Source organism: Amborella trichopoda, chromosome 7 (genome assembly GCF_054954075.1).
Source record: "Amborella trichopoda isolate Santa Cruz 75 chromosome 7, AtrichopodaSantaCruz75HAP2 v2.0, whole genome shotgun sequence".
Taxonomy (NCBI): domain Eukaryota; kingdom Viridiplantae; phylum Streptophyta; class Magnoliopsida; order Amborellales; family Amborellaceae; genus Amborella; species Amborella trichopoda.
Window position 1 is genome coordinate 19,034,948 of NC_142342.1, and position 20,265 is coordinate 19,055,212.

General features: G+C 29.9%; 1 protein-coding gene across 1 annotated transcript in view; it reads left to right on the top strand.

Annotated features, from left to right (window-relative positions):
• The first annotated feature begins 1,099 nt into the window (after window positions 1-1,099).
• The window catches only part of NIP7;1 (NOD26-like intrinsic protein 7;1), a 32,055-nt gene continuing 12,889 nt past the window's right edge, over window positions 1,100-20,265 (top strand). The window contains exon 1 of the mRNA XM_020671574.2: window positions 1,100-1,308. Coding sequence (XP_020527233.1) covers window positions 1,249-1,308 — 60 coding nt within the window. The 5' untranslated portion in view covers window positions 1,100-1,248. The remainder of the gene's footprint in view (window positions 1,309-20,265) is intronic.

Genomic DNA, 20,265 nt, shown 5'->3' on the forward strand with positions numbered 1-20,265 from the left:
CAACCACATACTACAAACAAGCTTTTATGGTTGTCAAGAACTCTGTTAGACCTTTTTGTTAGCATCAGCTGTGTGGGAGAAGCCGGTTGCATAGTAAGTAAACAAATCTCAAAGGACTCAAAAGTCTTGAGTGGATTTTTAAAAAATTGACATAATCAAATATTTCTCTTAGGGGACTCGGACAAAGCGAATAACTGGTTGGTTGTGGCCTTTTATCTATGGAAAAAGTTTATATAGAGCCAAGAATCTAGACATTCAGACTAGAGCCAACCTCAAAAATTCACTAGAAGAAGTTGTTTTGATGCTTAAATATCCTCAAATTGATCATCTCAACATCAAATTGCATGAACGTGACAAAAAAAAAAAGATTTCAAGTTTTGGAAATAGTACATCTTGTAACACATTTTTGGACTGTCAATTTTCAAGATTTTTAAATATTCATAAATCAGCTCTATCTATAATATTTTTGAAACTTTAAATTTATAATTAAAGATTAAAACATATTTTAAGGCTATCACAAAGATTTCTAGTATTGAAAGCACATTTCTCTATACTATTTGAAGGTACATTTTACTTTGATTGGTTAAAGCGTCGACTCTATACAAACCGTACCCTTTGTCTATTGCTTGTATTTGTGTGACCAGTGTTTGCTCTACTTCGTTATTCTTTTTGGTGGCTCATGGAAGGCTGACCTGGCCTTAGTCATGGTGGAACTTTGACTTTGGCACCATATGGGTTGGCTAATGAGATGCACTCCATGCAATCATGCATCTTTTGAGCACAATTTTCCCAAGTTTTCTCCTTTTCCCTAATTCTTCAATGTTCACTTCTTGTCAGCTCAAGCCAATCTAACATCCTATGCCACAAAGAAAGCCACAGTACAAGGCCTTAGGCACATAAAGCATGACTGTTAGGCACGCATGCAAGTCCATAAATTAATTGGAAACCAATAGTGTGAACCAACAATTTCTGCTAAACCAAACCGCTTTCTAATTTTCGTTGAGAGTCTTCACAGGAATCAAGAAGTGCATGAAAATGCCATTGTTATCTGTTTCCCTCGAACCCCACATAAATTTAGGCCAAAGCCATCTTTCTCTTCAACAAGGGTAGAGGAGATGAGATAACAAATTGTGACAGGTTGTGGAATTCAACTGCAAGCAGCAACTGTCGATATGCGACCCCGTCGTCAGACAGAATTTTTTCGGACCCAGTCTTCGAGCAGAATTTGTTGTCCGACTAACAGACGAGATGGATGCCACAGGCAGAGGTGGTTCTTCTCATCTACCGGCTTTAGCATTGGCTCGCATGGTGAGACCCTGTTAAGTTTGCCCTCAGCTTGTTTATTGAATGTTAACGTTTCTGTACACACGTCCACTTAAAACAATCTAATTTGGAGATGAAATTTGGATCCAAATATTTGGAGGCCTATCATTTCAATCACCACTATCAGGAATTTGGAAAACATAACAAAAGAGAAATTGAACCTTAACAATAATCTTTTTCATAGCTTGCTCACTTCAAGTTTTCAATAGTAATTAAATATGCACTATTTTTTGAGCTTCAAATTCATGAGTTTAAGGTAGAGATGGAGATACCGTGATTTAAGATGCATCCAAAGAAAAAGTTTATATAGAGCCGAGGCTCTAAACAATCAAATTAGAGCCTACCTCAAAAGTTTCACTATAAGAGCTTGTTTTGATGTCTAAATATCCTCAAATTGATCATCTCCACATCAAGATGCATGGACATGAGAAAAAAATGGATTTCAAGTTTTGGAAATAATGTATCTTGTCATGCATTATTAGACTATCAATTTTCAAGATTTTCAAGTTTTCATAGATCTGCTTGATCTACATTATTTTTGAAACTTTAAATTTTATAATTGAATATGAAAACATATTTTAACCTTATCAAAAGGATTTCCATAATTGAAACCATATTTCTCGATACTATTTGAAAACGTGCTTTATTTTGATCGGTTAGAAACTCGGTTATATACAAACCGCACCCTTATTCAATGATTGTATCCCAGATTAGATGCACACATCAATAGAAGCTAGACTACCACATAGATGACTTTCGCAATTTTCTGGGTGGGGCCCAAAAACAACGAGTTGGACTCAACCAATTCACCGTATATGCGTTTGCATCAACCATGATGGTTCACATGCGTGCATCAACTCAAGTCTACATGTCACATTTGTGGCATTTTGAATGGCCAAATCAACGAGGGCATGCACGAGGGTACGTCATTCTAAAATCACGCATCGACCATGCGTGCTAGTTCGTATCTCACTGGGTTACTCCGGGTCGTCACCGTGGCGAATTTATTTTTCAATTGGGTGTCCTGGGATCTTAACAAAAATATAAAAAATAAAAAATTTATCATTAACATTTTTTTTTTTTTTTTTTTGTGTTCCATTATTTTGGTAAAGATTAGAACGTAATTTGACCATGATACTTATTTTTACAATTTTTTTTTTTTTAGATTATTTCATAAATACTTCCAATCACAAATTGATTTTAAAAAAAATATTTTTATTACTTTTTTAAATTTATTTAGGTGTGTTTGTTTAATCTTACTTTAAACATAAATTTTCTATTTGAAAAAGTATACAATGAGACCATTTATCTTTGGTACAAGGTGGTCACAAATTCATCTTGACCATTGTTGACACGTATGGCTATGAGGCCTTACGTGTCTTAGCCTACAATTGTGGAAATCCAATGTTCAATATAATTATCCAAATAATAATAATAATTATATCCAACGTTCATATGAACGTTGGATGAATATCCCTGAGATCAGGGAAGACCTTTTCTCAGAAACCCGTTAGAGAAATATATCTGTTTTCCCTTCTTCACCCTTTAAAAATGGGAAGCAAGAGAGAGGAAGACACAGAAAGAAAAAGGTGTACAGTTCTTCTCTCTCTCTAAAAGTGAAGGGATCTAAAATCCCAGCTGCCTTACGGCATTCCTCTCCGATATCGGGTTTGTTCTCATTCGCGCTCCATCAATTTTCACTAAAAGATATCGAATTTGTTCGCATTCACGCTCCATCAATTTTCACAAACACTGGTATCAGAGCAAACAAGGTGTTCTTTTCTTTTGGTTGATCACAAGCAAGACTAGGTTTCATCTTCGTGGTGTTCTTTTCTGTTGTTTGATCACAAGCAAGACCAAGTTTCATCTTCGTGGTGTTCTTTTCGGTTGGTCAATCACGAGCAAGACCAACTCTCTCTGCACATGCATTGACCACATAACAAATATTTTAGTAGCTTATTTAGCTTCTTTAGAACTTAGAAAGTAGTAGGCTGCTCACACATAACTTAGCAAATAGCTAGTAGAACTGTAATGGATGAACTTTCTAGAATTGAGAATTTGAATAGAAACAATTTTAGCATGTGGAAGAGAAAGATGGAATACCTCTTCATCTAAGATAAAATAATATATGTACTAAGAGAAGATCTACCAGTAGTTGGTGATAAACCAACTGAAGAAGAAAGAGAAAAGTTAGAAAATTTTTTAGAAGATGATCTCATAGCGAAAACATCTATGGTAACCTTATGCAAGATGACCTTATTAAGGTTTTCGAACATTATGAAACATTTAAGAAAATGCTGAAGGGAATAAAAACTAAATATGCTCAACCTCTGAAACATACCTCCACTTGCTATTAGAGCAATATAACTCATTTAAAATGAATGAGGGAAATAATGTAGTGGAACATATAAACAAAATGCTTGTTATGACTAAGGACTTACCCATTGCTAGGAATGAAGTATCCGAGTGCATGCAAGTTTTCACAATCTTAAATAGCCTTCCACCTTCATGGAGGATGTTAACAATTGCACTTGGGTTGAATGTCAAATCTCTTATATTAGGGGACCTATCCAGGCAGCTAGCCTTAGAACAAGCACACATGAACAAAAATAAAAGGAGTGAGCTCATGCTTGCTCAAGGACCTCTCAAAACGAGCCAACCCAAGCCTAAATTTTAAAGGAAGTTTAATAAGAGGGACAATAGGTTCAAAAACAAAAGAACTAAGCCCTCTAACCTAGAATCTAAACTAGGACTGCCAAAATGCTTTTTATGTGGTCAGCCAAGTCACTTCAAGAACCGCGCTGCCCACAGAATAAAACTCACAAAATCCAAAGAATAACGGAAATGGAAGTAAGAGGCATGAAGTTGTTTGTGTGGTTTTTGAGTGCCTGATGGCAGACCACAATATCAAAAGGTCTCTTCGAGGACTTCAAAGAAATAAAAGCTAGGGAGAAACACATTTACATAGGGAACAATACCTATTCTGATAAATTAGGTGTAGGAACTTGTAGGCTGTATGTAGGGACAATTGACCTTGTATTAACTGATGTATATTTTGTCCCTTGTATGAGACAAAATATTATATCTGTCCCCTTGCTCATTAGAAAGGGTTTTGAAGTCTGCTTCCATTCATTGAAAGTATCAATCTGAAAGCATGAACAAATTTAGGCTTGGGGATATTTGGTTGATGACCATAACTTGTTCATTCTTCATGTAAATGAGAAAAATGATAATAAAACTTCAACTTATTATGGTTATATTGATTATGTTATGATTGTTGATGGGCATATTAGGCTTGGCCACATAGGAAAAGACAAAATAAATAGATTAATAAATAAATGTATTATTCCAAATCTAAATAATGTCGAATTTTTAACCTGTCAACACTGCTTGTCAAAAAAAATGGCTAGAAAATCATTCAATAAAAGGGAGAGAGCTCATGAGTTATTGAATGTGGTCCACTCAAACTTTTGTGGACCCCTCAATGTTAAAACTCATATAGGGATGTCATACTTCATCACTTTTAGTGATGATTTTTCTAGATTTGGATATGTTTATCTAATCCACCATAAATAAAAGCTTCAGAAAAATTTAAAATATATAAAAAAGAAGTAGAAAACCAATTAAGTAGGAACATCAAAGTTCTTATAAATGCTAGGAGAAGTAAATATACATCTGAAGCTTTCAATACTTATTACCAATAATATGGTATTAAAATCATATACCACTATACCTTATACGCTACAACAAAATGGAATAGTTGAAAGGAGTAATATAATCCTCTTAAAAAAGACTAGATCCATGATGACTCATGCTAATCTGCCCAAAACATTTTGGGGAGAAGCTATAAGCATATCCATGTATATTCTTAATATGGTTCCAACTAAGGCAATAGATTCTACCCTTTATGAACTGTGGATGGGTAGAAAACCTGATCTAGCCAACTTAAAGAAGTGGAGATGAACTGCCTATTTCTTAATTCTATGTCAACATAAAAATAAGTTAGAAAACAAAACTCTAATTTGTGATTTAATAGGGTACATGGAAGGATTAAAGGGATATCGATTTTATCATAAAGATAAGGGACTCATTGAAAGCAGAGATGCTGAGTTCCTAGAAGATTTTATTGAAGAAAACCTACATGTAGTGGATAATGATAATCCACTTAATATCATAGATGACTTAGAATCACTACTTACAATAGATATGGATAGTCCTTATCAACATGATGATGTTGAAGTACCCACACACCTAATGTTAAGTGATCAAAAGAAGTCTAGAGCTCCTCCATCATACCTTGATGATTTCGATATTTATATGAATGAAGAGATAGACAACTTTATTGACCTAGATGAAATCCATGACCCTTTTGACTTCAATGATGATATGAAATCACAAGAATATCAAGACTAGCTTAATGTCATGAGAGAAGAATTAGATTCTATTGAGAAAAATAAAGTTTGGGATCTATGTGATTTACCATCAGATAGAAAACTTATAGGTTCTAAATGGGTACTTAAAAGGAAGTTAAAATCTGATGGATCAATTGATAAATTTAAAGCTAGATTAGTAGCAAAGGGTTTTACCCAAAGAAAGGGAGTTGACTACGTCGACACTTATTCCCTTGCAACGTTTATATCCATTAAAATATTTTTGGCAATCGTTGCATACTATGACTTAGAATTTTACCAAATGGATGTAAATACTGTATTCTTGAATGATGAATTAAAGGAAACCATCTACGTGAAGTAACCTGAGGGCTTCATAATTAAAAGTCAAGAAAATAAACTATATAAATTAAATAACTCTTTATATGGTTTAAAACAATCTTCAAGACAATAGTACTTAATATTTCATGATGTCATCCTACAGATGAGATATGAAGTAACTAGATTGGATCATTGTGTGTATGTCTTGAAGAATGAAAGTAAATTCACAATACTTTTATTATATGTAGATGATATCCTAATAGCTAGAAATGATTTAGAAATGATTGATAAGACTAGGTCATGGCTTTATTCTCGGTTTGAGATGAAAAATATGGGAGAAACATCTTATATCCTAGGCCTAAAAATAACTAGAGATAGAAAATAAAAAATGTTATACTTGAGCCAAAAGAGATATATTGACTCTGTTATCAAAAGATTTCGAATGGAAAATTGTAAATCATTGTCTACTCTTGTTGAAAAAGGAGTAAAGTTGTCTAAGAAGGATTGTCCAGTAGAAGGATAAGAAAAGCCTAACGTTCCCTGTGCACAAGCTATTGGTAGCTTGGTATATAGAGTAAGATGTATAAGACCAGATTTGATTTATTCCGTAGGACTTGTTAGTAGAGATCGAAGTTATCCAAGCATAACTCATTAGAAAGCAGTAAAAAGAATTCTACGGTACATTAAGGGAACAAAGTATCTAAAATTGTGTTTTCTAGTAGATAAACTTGAAGTTATAGGATATTCAGATGCAGATTTTGCTATCGATAAAGACAATAGTAAGTCCACCTCAGGACATATTTTTCTCTTTGGAGGGGTAGCTGTTTCTTGGTCTAGCAAGAAACAAGGGTGTGTAGCTAGGTACACACACGAAACATAATACCTTGCATGTGGCACTGCTTATACTTTCGCCGTCTAGATAAAGTGCTTCATAGATGACTTGAAGCTGCAAATAATCGATGGACCGATTCAAACATTTTGTGATAATCAAGTTGCAATTAAATTAATTTAAAGTAGAGCAAATAGCTCCAAAAGAAAGATATAAATGTCAAATATCACTCAATTCAGGATGTAGTTGAGAAAAGGTGAAGTAGCTGTTAGTTACTTACCCTCATTAGATATGATCGTTGATCAATTAACAAAGAATCGAAGTGTTGAGCTATTGTCTAAGCACACTAGCTTAATGAGATTTAAAAATGTTTAAGTCAATCAGTTTTCATAAGTGACAAATCTACATTAGCTTGAAAATCCTCATGATAGACATTTGTTACGATAGGTATATCCACGAAAGCGTTAGAAAAACCTCATGACAAGATATTTTCTTAAAGGTCATGCTCAAAAGTGAGAGTATGCATGTGATTTATTATGCTCGGCTATCATAACCAAGTGGGAGATGTTGACACGTATGGCTACGCGGTCATACGTGTCTTAGCCTACAATTGTGGAAATCAAATGTTCATTATAAGTATCCAAAAGAATTATATCCAACGTTCATAGGGTCCAACGTCCATATGAATGTTGGATGAATATCCCTGAGATCAGGGAAGACCTTTTCTCAAAGACACGTTAGAGAAATATATCTATTAGCCCTTCTTCTCCTTATAAAAATGGGAAGCCAGAGAGAGGAAGATACAAAAAAAAAAGGTGTACAGTTCTTCTCTCTTTAAAAGTGAAAGGATCTAAAATCCTGGCTCTGCGATCACCAGCCTCACGACACTCCTCTCTGATATCTGGTTTGTTCTCGAGTTTGTTCTCATTCACGTTCCATCAATTTTCACTAACAACCATTGAACGAGAAATTTGATGGGTGCATTTATTTCATTAGCCAAACTCACACTTCAAAAGAATTTTTTTCAAACTTTGTAACACACCCAACCCATTGGATCTCACATCGGATGGTTGTAAGTAATTATGACCTCCTTGTATGAAAGGTAAATGATCTCATTGTATAAAATCCCTAAATATTTTTGTATTTTTAATTTTTTAACTCTTTGTTGCTACTACAATGCTTATCCGAAGTCAGGCCTAGTTACTCTGACTCATAAGTTGAGCATGGGCCGAGAACTCAATCTGAATCATTGATTCCATACAGACACTACTCCAACGCATTTATTATCCATGGCTCTTTTATCAATTCTATTGTATAATTTTTAGAATTAGCTAATAGTTTATTTTTGGGACATTTAACCATGAGAACAAAAAAATCTAAATGTTTATTTATTCCTATAACTTTTAAAAGTCCAACTTTCAAACTACTCAGAACACATAAAGAAATCTTTGGGTAGTTTGAAAGTTGGATCTTTGCCCAAAATGCAAAAACTACATTGTTGAGTATGCGTGAAAAGTTGACAGAAAAATATTTGTAGGAAAAATATTTATACATGAAAACAAATTATGGAAAAATAATTACTCAAGCATGTTTTTTTCTATGTTTCATAAACACAATTATAAATAGATAAAAAGATAACATAGAAAACTTGAAATTTTGAGATTGTTTCTCTAAAAATTTTGAAAGTTTTTCCCTAAAATTTAAAATTTGATATAGTTTCTCTTTCTAAAATATTTTGACATAATCTCTTTCTCTAAAATATAATTTGTGATACAATTTCACTCTCTAAAAATCTTGAGTTAGTTTCTCTCTCTAAAAAATTATAAATTTGAGATAACTTCTCTCTCTAAAAAATTTAGATAGTTTCTAACTAAAAATTTTAAATAGTTTATCCTAAAAACTTTTAGGTAATTTGTCCCTCTAAATCTTTATATAGTTTCTCTCTCCAAAATTTAAAGATGCTTTCTCTCTCTAAGAATTAAAATTAGAGATACTGTCTCTCGCTAAAATTTTTGAAATAGTTACTCCCTCTAAAAATTTTCAGGTAGTTTCTCACTCTAAAACTTTTTACGTGGTTTCTCTATTTAAAATATTTAGATAATTTCTTTCTCTGAGATCTGGTAAATTTTCTCTTTCTAAACTTTAATATATTCTCTCTAAAATATTTTTGGTAGTTCCTCTCTATAAAATTTGATATAATTTCTCTCTCTAGAATTTTAATATGCTTTCTCATTCTAAAAACATAATTTTTTTTTACAATTTCCCCCTCTAAAATTTTTGATGCAGTTTCAGTTGAAAAAGTTTTAGTTATTTTCTCTCTTTAATTTTTTTTAGTTTCTCTCTCTAAAATTTTAATATGCTTTCTCTCCAAAACTTAAATTGGAGATATTTTCTCTTTAAAAATTTCGAGATGGTTTCTCTTTACAAATTTCAGATAATTTCTTTCTCTGTATTTTAATATACTTCTTCTCTCTAAAACTTAAATTTGAGATAATATCACTTTTCAATTTTGTTTGAGATAGTATCTCTCCAAAACTGTCAAGTACGTTCTCTTTCTAAAATTTTTAAAACTTTTCACTCTCTAAATCATTAAAATTTTATGTAGTTTCTCTCTCTTTAAAAATTTTAAAATAGTTTCTGTCTCTTAAAATGTTTAGGTAATTTGCATCTCTAAGATTTGATACAATTTTTCTCCCTAAAATTATAAGATACTCTCTCTCTAAAACCTAAAGATTGAGTAATTTCTCTCTATATTTTATGGGACTATTTTGGCGTAATTGATTTTATTTAATAAAGTGGGCATTGGTGTGAAAAAAACAAACCTATGCAAATCGATCCAATTTGAGGGAAATGTTTTTTGGATATAATGGAAAATTGTTTCATGCGGGCTGGACCTCATGACTATATATGCGGTCTAAAAAGTGTAAAACATCTATCTTCAAGATGGATGCAAAGGTGTTCCATCTAAAAAATAATGCAAACCAACTCTCCAAATGTTTTCTTACTAGAATTATTATTTCTTGCTTTTAAAATTTATTTATTTTTTCATTTTCATATCTCTATGTTAGAGATTACATATCTTTAAAAATTAAATCGAAAAATCCATCTAAAAAATAGATTTATTAATAGGGCCCCATTTGTACATATGCGGGCTTGGCTGCACAGAAACTAGGTCCTAAAATTTATATAAAATTGCAACCTTAAAATGTAGAAATAAAGATGCGCCTCAAAAATCCATATGAAAAAGGTTGTTTCCTATTGGACATTGAGAAATATGAATATGCAAAAGAAAAAAAAAAAAAAAAACAAACAGGAGGGTTTTGAGTCCCAAAAATGGTGCATCTTGCAACACATTATCTAGACCTTCCATTTTCAAGATTTTCATATGTGTATAGATCTACTTGATTTTAACCATTTTTGGAGTTTAAAATTTACAATTAGACATGAAAATAGATTTTTAGATAATCCTAAGAATTATTTACGTCAAAATTATATGTTATAATAAAATTTGGAGTTGCAACTTAATTGGATTGTTTAAGGTTGCAACCTTAGAAACCACACCCAATTTTTTATTATAAGAAAAAAGTTCATATGCATTTGCTGTATACCAAACCTGCAAAATGTAATTTTCACATGAAAATTTTTTCATGCAAATATTTTGATACCTACAAATTTGCCCTTATTTTTTAAAAGTTAAACTTTCAAATTGCCCAAATACTCAATTTTTTACTCTTTTATTTATCTGTATTCCATTATTTTGGCCAAGATTCAAAAAATAATTTGACCATGATACTTATTTTTATATTTTTTCTTTTTTTATTAGATTATTTCATAAATACTCTCAATCAAAAATTGATTTTTCAAAATATATTTTTATTACTTTTTTAAATTTATTTAGGTGTGTTTTGTTTAATCTTCCTTTAAATGTATATTTTCTATTTGGAAAAGTATATAATGAGAACATTTATCTCTGGTACAAGGTGGTAAACAATTCATCTTCACCATTGGATGTGAAATTTGATGATTGCATTTATTTCAATGGCCAAACTCAAATTTCAAGAGAAATTTTTTGGAACTTTGTGACAAACCCAATCTATCGGATTTCACATCGGATGGTTGTAAGTAATTGTGACCTCCTTGTATTAAAGGTAAATAGTCTCGTAGTACACAATCCCTTTCTATTTTTTGTATTTTTTATTTTTTAACTCTTTGTTGCTGCTACAATACTTGACCCAACTCAAGCCGAGTTACTCCGACTCATAAGATGAGCATGGGCCGAGTACTCAATCTGAGTCATTGATTCCATAGGGACACTACTCCAACACATTTATTATCCACAATGCTTTTATCAAACTTCAAAAGAAATTTTCTTGAACTTTGTAACATACCCTACCTATCGGATTTCACATTGGATCGTTGTAAGTAATTGTGACCTCTTTGTGTCAAAAGTAAATGGTCCCTTTCTATTTACTATCCACGGCTCTTTTATCAAATCTATTGTATAATTTTTAGAATTTGCTAATAGTCTATTTTTTGGGACATTTAACCATGAGAAAAAAAAAGTCAAAACATTTATTTATTCCAATAACTTTTAAAATTCCAACTTTAAAACCACTCAAAATACATAATCAAGTCTTTGGGTAGTTTGAAAGTTGGATCTTTGCCCAAAGTGCAAAATCTATGTCGTTGAGTATGCATGAAAAGTTCACACGAAAATATTTAAAGGAAAATATTTATACATGAAAACAATTTATATAAAAGAAATTACTCAAGCTTATTGTTTTCCATGTTTCGTAAACACTGTTGGAAATAGATATAAAAACTACATTGCAAAGTAGAAATTTTGAGATAGTTTCTCTAAAAATTTTGAAATAATTTTTCTCTAAAATTTAAAATTTGATATAGTTTCTCTCTTTAAATTTTTTTGAAACAGTTTCTCTCTCTAAAATATAATTTTTGATACAGTTTCACTATCTAAGAATTTTGAGATAGTTTCTCTCTCTAAAAATGTAGAAATTTGAGATAGCTTCTCTCTCTAAAAATTTGAGATAGTTTCTCACTAAATTTTTTGAAATAGTTTATGCTAAAAGGTTTTAGGCAATTTCTCTCTCTAAAATTTAATATAGTTTCTCTCTCCAAAATTTCAAGATACTTTTTTCTCTAAGACTTAAAATTAGAGATAGTTTCTCTCGCTATTTTTCCCTCTAAAAGTTTTCAAGTAGTTTCTCACTATAGTTTTTTAAGTAGTTTCTCTATTTAATGTTTTTATACAATTTCTCTCTCCAAAATTTGATAAATTTTCTCTTTCTAAACTTTAATATATTTTCACTCTAAATCTTAAAATTTGATATGGTTTCTCTCTCTAAAAATATTGAGATGATTTCTCTCTAAAATATTTTAGGTAGTTTCTCTCTATAAAATTTGATATAATATATCTCTCTAGAATTTTGATATGCTCTCTCACTTTAAAAATTAAAATTTAATATAATTTCCCTCTAAAAATTTTGATGTTGTTTCTCTCTAAATAATTTACTTACTTTCTCTCTCTAATTTTTTTTAGTTTCTCTCTCTAAAAATTTAATATTCTTTCTCTCTAAAACTTTAGTTTGAGATATTTTCTATTTAAAAATTTCGAGATGGTTTCTCTTTAAAATTTTCAAGTAATTTCTCACTCTATAATTTTAATATATTTCTTCTCTCTAAAATTTAAATTTGAGATACTTTCACTCTTAAATTTTTTTTGACATAGTTTCTCTCTTTTTTTTTATAAAATTCAGATAATTTTATTCAAGAGCTAAACGTAAATTACATCATTAGAAACTAAAATCTCAGAAAGAGAAGTGTCGTTTTTACAAAACATTAGCCTCCCAGTAAACGTAGATGAAGGAAAAAGTAAATGACTGGGGCAAGTCCAAAATCTGGAGATAGTTGCTCTCCAAAACTTTCTGGTACGCTCTTTCTCTAAAATTTGATATAGTTTATCTCTCTAAAATTTTAAGAATTTTTCGCTCTCTAAATTTTTAAAATTTGGGAAAAGTTTATATAGAGCTGAGGCTCTAAACAATCAAATTTGAGCCTACCTCAAAAATTTCACTAGAAGAGGTTGTTTTGATGCCCAAATATCTTCAAATTGATCATCTCAACATCAAGATGAATGGACATGAGAAAAAAAATGGATTTCAAGTATTGGAAATAGTGTACTTTGTAATGAATTTTTGGACCGTCAATTTTCAAGATTTTTAAGTATTTATAGATCTGTCGATCTACACTATTTTTGAAGCTTTAAACATTATAAATAAATATGAAAATATATTTTAAGGCTATCACAAAGATTTCCAGTATTGACACCACATTTCTCGACACTATTTAAAGGTAGGCTCTAATTTGATTGTTTAGAGCCTAGGCTCTATACAAACTGCACCCTTAAAATTCTATATAGTTTCTCTCTTTAAAATTTTTGAAATAGTTTCTCTCTCTAAAAATGTTTAGGTAATTTCTATCTCTAAGATTTGATATAATTTTTCTCTTGAAAATTATAAGATACTTTCTCTCTCTAAAACCTAAAAATTAAGTAATTTCTCTCTCCATTTTATGGGACTATTTTTACAGAATTAATTTTATTTGATAAACTGGGCAGCTCTAGTGTGAAAAAAATAAATCTGTGCAAGTACTTCCCCACCTCAAGATATGCGCTTCTTTGTTCACGAGAATTGATCCAATTTGTGGTAAATTTTTTGGGGATATAATGGAAAATTGTTTCGTGCGGACTGGACCGCATTCGGTCCAAAAAGTATAAAACGTCCAACTTAAAGATGGATGCAGGTAGGTATTCCATCTAAAAACAATTAAAACTTACCATCTAAAAACAATTAAAACTTACGGTCCAAATGTTTTCTTACTATAATTATTATTTTTAGCTTTTAAAATGTACTTATTTTTTCATTTTCATGATCTCTATCTTTGAGATTACATATCCTTAAAAATTAAGTCCAAAAATCCATCTAAAAAATAGATTTATTAATAGGCTCCCATTTCTACATATGCGGGCTTGGCCGCATAGAATCCACGTCCTAAAATTTATATAAGTTTGCAACCTTAAAATATAGAATAAAAAATACACCTAAAAAATCCATAGGAAAGGTTGTTTCATAATCGACATTGAGATGTATGAATATGAAAAGAAATAAAAGGTTTTGAGTCCTAGAAATAGTGCATCTTGAAACACATTATCTAGACCTTTCATTTTCAAGATTTTCATATGTGTAAATAGATTTTAACCATTATCTACACATTATCTTGATTTTAACCATTTTTGGAGTTTTAAATATTATAATTAGACATAATCCTAAGAATTGTTTACACCAAAATTATATGTTATGATAAAATTTGGAGTTGCACCTTAATTGGAGTGTTTAAGGTTACAACCTTATAGAAACCACACCCATTTTTTTATTATAAGAAAAAATTTCATATGCATTTGTTGCATACCAAACGTGCAAAATGCAATTTTCATATGAAAATATTTTCATGCAAATATTTTTATACCAAGAAATTTGCCTTTATTTTTAAAAGTTGGACTTTCAAATTGTCCAAATACTCAAATTTTTATTTTTATTTTTATTTTTTTTTATTTTTTTTTATTTTTTTTCTTTGTCCATTATTTTGGCAAAAGATTAGAAAGTCATTTGGCCTTGATACTTATTTTTATATTTTTTTGTATTTTTTAGATTATTTCATACATACACTCAATCACAAATTTAGTTTTCAAAATATATTTTTATTATTTTTTTAAAAAAATTTTAGGTGTGTTTTGTTTAATCTTCCTTTAAACATATATTTTCTATTTGGAGAAGTACACAATGAGACAATTTATCTTTGGTACAATGTGGTAAAAAAATTCATCTTAACCATTGGATGTGAAATTTGATGGTTGCATTTATTTCATTGACCAAACTCAAACTTCAAAAGAAGTTTTTCGAACTTTGTGATACACCCAACCTATGGGATTCACATCGAATAATTGTAAGTAATTGTAACCTCCTCGTATCAAAGGTAAATGATCTCATTGTATACAACCCCTTCCTATCTTTGGTATTTTTTATTTTTTAACTCTTTGTTTCTACTACAGTACTTGGCCCAATTCAAGTCGAGTTACTCCAACTCATAGACTGAGCATGGGCCGAGTACTCAATCCGAGTTATTGATTCCATACGGACACTACTCCAACACATTTATTATCCATGGCTCTTTCATCAAATCTATTGTATAAGTTTTGGAATTTTCTAATAGTCTATTATTTGGGACATTTAACCATGAGAAAAAAAAATCTAAATTTTTATTTATTCCAATAACTTTTAAAAGTACAACTTTCAAACCACTCAAAATACATAAAGAAGTCTTTGGGTAGTTTGAAAGTTGGATCCTTTGCTCAAAATGCAAAAACTAAGTTTGGAGTATGCGTGAAAAGTTGACAGGAAAATATTTAAAGGAAAAATATTTATACATGAAATCAATTTATGGAAAAAGAATTACTCAAGCATTTTTTTTTTCCATGTTTCATAAACATAGTTAGAAATAGATAGCAAGAGAACATAGCAAACTTGAAATTTTGAGATAGTTTCTCCAAAAATTTTGAAATAGGTTTTCTCAAAAATTTAAAACTTGATATAGTTTCTATCTCTAAAAATTTTTGAAATAGTTTTTCTCTCTAAAATATAATTTTTGATATAGCCTCTCTAAGAATTTTGAGATAGTATCTCTCTCTCAAAAATTAGAAATTTGAGATAGATTCCCTCTCTAAAAATTTGAAATAGTTTCTCACTAAATTTTTGAAATAGTTTATCCTAAAAATTTTAGGTAATTTCTCCCTCTAATTTTTTTTATAGTTTCTCTCTTCAAAATTTCAAGATGCATTCTTTCTCTAAGACTTAAAATTAAAGATAGTTTCTCTCACTATTTCTCCCTCTAAAAATTTTAAGGTAGTTTCTCACTTAAAAAGTTTTAGGTGGTTTCTCTTTTTAAAATTTTTAGATAACTTCTCTCACTACAATCTGCTAAGTTTTCAATTTCTAAACTTTAATATTTTCTCCCTAAATCTTAAAATTTAATATGATTTCTCTCTTAAAAAATATTGAGATGGTTTCTCTCTAAAACATTTTATGTAGTTTCTCTCTATAAAATTTGATATAATTTCTCTCTCTAGAATTTTAATCTAATTTCTCACCCTATAACGTAAAATTATATATAATTTCCCTCTAAAATTTCTGATGCAGTTTCTTTATAAAAGATTTTACTTACTTTCCCTCTAAAACTTCTGATGCAGTTTCTCAATAAAAAGTTTTACTTACTTTCCCTCTCTAATTTTTTTTTTTAGTTTTTCTCTCTAAAAATTCAATATAGTTTATCTCTGAAACTTAAATTTGAGATATTTTCTCTTTAAAAATTTCGAGATGGTTTCTCTTTAAAATTGGTAGGTAATTTCTCTATTTATAATTTTAATATACTTCTTCACTCTAAAACTTAAATTTGAGATAATTTCACTCTGAAATTGTTTTTGAGATAGTTTCTCTCTACAAATTTGTGGTACGCTCTCTCTCTAAAATTTGATATAGTTTGTCTTGAAATTTTTGTTCTTTAAATCATTAAAATTTTATATAGTTTCTCTCTTTAAATTTTTTGAAATAGTTTCTCACACTAAAAATGTTTGGGGAATTTCTATCTCTAAGATTTGATATAATTTTTGTCCCTAAAATTATAAGTTACTTCCTCTCTCAAAAACCTAAAAATTGAGTAATTTCTCTCTCTATTTTATGGGACTATTTTGGCAGAATTAATTTTATGTGATAAAGTGGGAAGCTCTGGTGTGAAAGAAATAGACCTATGCAAGTACTTCTCAACCTCAAGAGATGCTCTTCTTTGTTAACATGAATTGATCCAATTTATGGTAATTTTTTTTGGGATATAAAGGAAAATTGTTTCATGCGGGCTGGACCGCATGACTATATATGCGGTCCAAAAAGTTTTAAACATCCACCTTAAACATATGCAGGTAGATGTTCCATCTAAATACAATGGAAACTGACGGTCCAAATGTTTTCATACTAGAATTATTATTTCTAGCTTTTAAAATTTAATTATTTTTTTATTCTTGTGATCTCTATGTTAGAGATTACATATCCTTAAAAATTAAGTCCAAAATTCCATCTCAAAAATAAATTTATTAATAGGCCCCCCATTTCTTCATGTGCAGGCTTGGCCGCATATGAACCATGTCCTAATGTTTATATAAGGTTGCAACCTTAAAATGTAGAATTAAAAATGCACCTCAAAATTCATCGGAAAGGGCTGTTTCATATTCAACATTGAGATGTATGAATATGAAAAAAAAAAAAAAAAAAAAAAAAGTTTTGAGTCCCAAAAATAATGCATCTTGCAACACATTATCTAGACTTTCCATTTTCAAGATTTTCATAGGTGTATAGATCTACTTGATTTTAACCATTTATGGAGTTTAAAATTTTATAATTAGACATGAGGATAGATTTTCAGATAATCTTAATAATTATTTACACCAAAATTATATGTTATGATAAAATTTGGAGTTACACCTTTATTGGATTGTTTAAGGACACCCAATTTTTTATTATAAAAAACAAATTCATATGCATTTGTCGCATACCAAACGTGCAAAATGTAATTTTCACATGAAAATATTTTCATTCAAATATTTTTATACCAACAAATTTGCCCTTATTTTTTAAAGTTGTACTTTCAAATTGCCCAAAGACACAATTATTTTTATTTATTTATTTTTGTTCCATTATTTTCGCAAAGATTAGAAAGCAATTGGGCCATGATACTTATTTAAAATTTATTTAGGTGCGTCTTGTTTAATCTTCCTTTCAACATATATTTTCTGTTTGGAAACATATACAATGAGACCATTTATTTTTAGTACAAGGTTGTAAACAATTCATCTTAAGCCTTGGATGTTAAATTTGATGTATGCATTTATTTTATTGGCCAAACTCAAACTTCAAATAAAATTTTCTCGAACATTGTGACACAACCAACCTATCGGATTTCACATTAGATGGTTGTAAGTAATTGTGACATCCTTGTATCAAAGGTAGATGGTCTTACTGTATACAATCCCTCTCTATTTTTTGTATTTTTAATATTTTAACTCTTTGTTGCTACTATAGTACTTGCCCAACTCAAGCCGAGTAACTCTGACTCATAAGCTGAGCATGGGCCGAGTACTCAATTTAAGTCATTGATTCCATATGGAGACTACTCCAACGCATTTATTATCCATGGCTCTTTTATCAAATCTATTGTATAATGTTTAGAATTTGCTAATAGTTTATTTTTTGGGACATTTAACCATGAGAAAAAAAATCTAAACATTTATTTATTCCAATAACTTTTAATAGTCCAACTTTTAAACCACTCAGAAGGTATAAAGAAGTCTTTGGGTAGTTTGAAAGTTGGATCTTTACCCAAAATGCAAAAACTACGTCGTTGAGTATGCGTGAAAAGTTGACGGGAAAATATTTATAGGAAAAATATTTATACATGAAAACAATTTATGGAAAAAGAAATACTCAAGTATGTTTTTTTTCGTGTTTCATAAACACAGTTGGAAATACATAGAAAGAAAACATAGCAAACTTGAAATTTTGAGATAGTTGAAATAGTTTTTCTCTAAAATTTAAAATTTGATATGGTTGTTCTCTCTAAAAAAATTTTAAACAGTTTCTGTGGCTAAAATATAAGTTTTGATATAGTTTCACTCTCTATGAATTTTGAGATAGTTTACATCTCTAAAAAATTAGAAATTTGAGATAGCTTCTCTCTCTAAAAATTTGAGATAGTTTCTCACTAAAATTTTTGAAATAGTTTATCCTAAAATTTTTTAGGTAATTTCTCTCTAAATTTATATAATTTCTCTCTGCAAAATTTCAAGACGGTTTCTTTCTCTAAGACTTAAAAGTACAGATAGTTTCTCTCGCAATTTCTCCCTCTAAAATTTTTCAGGTAGTTTCTCACTCTAAAATTTATTTAGTTTCTCTATTTAAATTTTTTATACAATTTCTCTATCTAAAATCTGATAAAATTTCTCTTTCTAAACTTTAATATATTATCTCTCTAAATTTTCAAATTTGATATGGTTTCTCTCTCGAAAAATATTGAGATGGTTTCTCTCTAAAACATTTTGAGTACTTTCGATCTATAAAATTTGATATAATTTCTCTCTAGAATTTTAATAAGCTTTCTCACTCTAAAACTTAAAATTTTATATAATTTCCGTCTCTAAATGTTTTGATACAGTTTCTCTCTAAAAAAATTTCATTACTATTTCTCTCTAATTTTTTTTTTAGCTTCTCTCTCTAAAAATTTAATATAATTTCTCTCTAAAACTTAAATTTGTGATATTTTCTCTTTAAAAATTTCGAGCTAGTTTTTCTTTAAAATTTTCAGGTAATTTCTCTCTCTATAATTTTAATATACTTCGTCTCTCTAAAACTTAAATTTGAGGTACTTTCACTCTTAAATTTTTTTTGAGATAGTTTCTCTCTAAAACTTTCTTGTACTTTTTCTCTCTAAAATTTAATATAGTTTCTCTCTCTAAAATTTCAAAAAAATTTCACTCTCTAAATCTTTAAAAATTTTATATCGTTTCTCTCTTTAAAATTTTGAAATAGTTTCTCTCTCTAAAAATGTTTATGTAATTGCTATCTCTAAGATTTGATATAATTTTTCTCTCTAAAATTATAAGATACTTTCTCTCTCTAAAACCTAAAAATTGAGTAATTCCTCTCTCTATTTTATGGGACTATTTTGGCAAAATTAATTTTATTTGATAAAGTGGACAGCTCTGGTGTGAAAAAAATAAACGTGCGCAAGCACTTCCCCACCTCAAGAGATGTGCTTCTGAAAAGTTATGGAAAGAAAAAGACTCTCAACAATAAAGAAGAAGATTTACGTGGTTCGACTAGGTAGCTTATGTACACGGTAAGGAAACGACTCTCTATATTTTATTAGGATTACAAGAGGGTTTCCCTCAAATATATAGACTTTTACATTTGATAAAGATAGAAGGTAAATTGTAATCCCTTATTTACCGTACTGCAAATATGGTAAGCCAGCCTGGTGCTGCAGATATGGTAAGCCAGCCATATTTTCCATATTTTCCTGAATTCTCTCAATACTCCCCCTCAAGTTGGTGCGAAAATGTTTATTGAGCCCAACTTGTCCAAAATATGTTAGAACCTTGACTTTGTTGCACCTTTAGTTAAAATATCAGCCAATTGGTCTTCATTGCGAACAAATGGAGTCTGAATAAGTTTTTTTTGAACTTTCTCATGAATGAAGTGGCAATCCACTTCTATATGTTTTGTC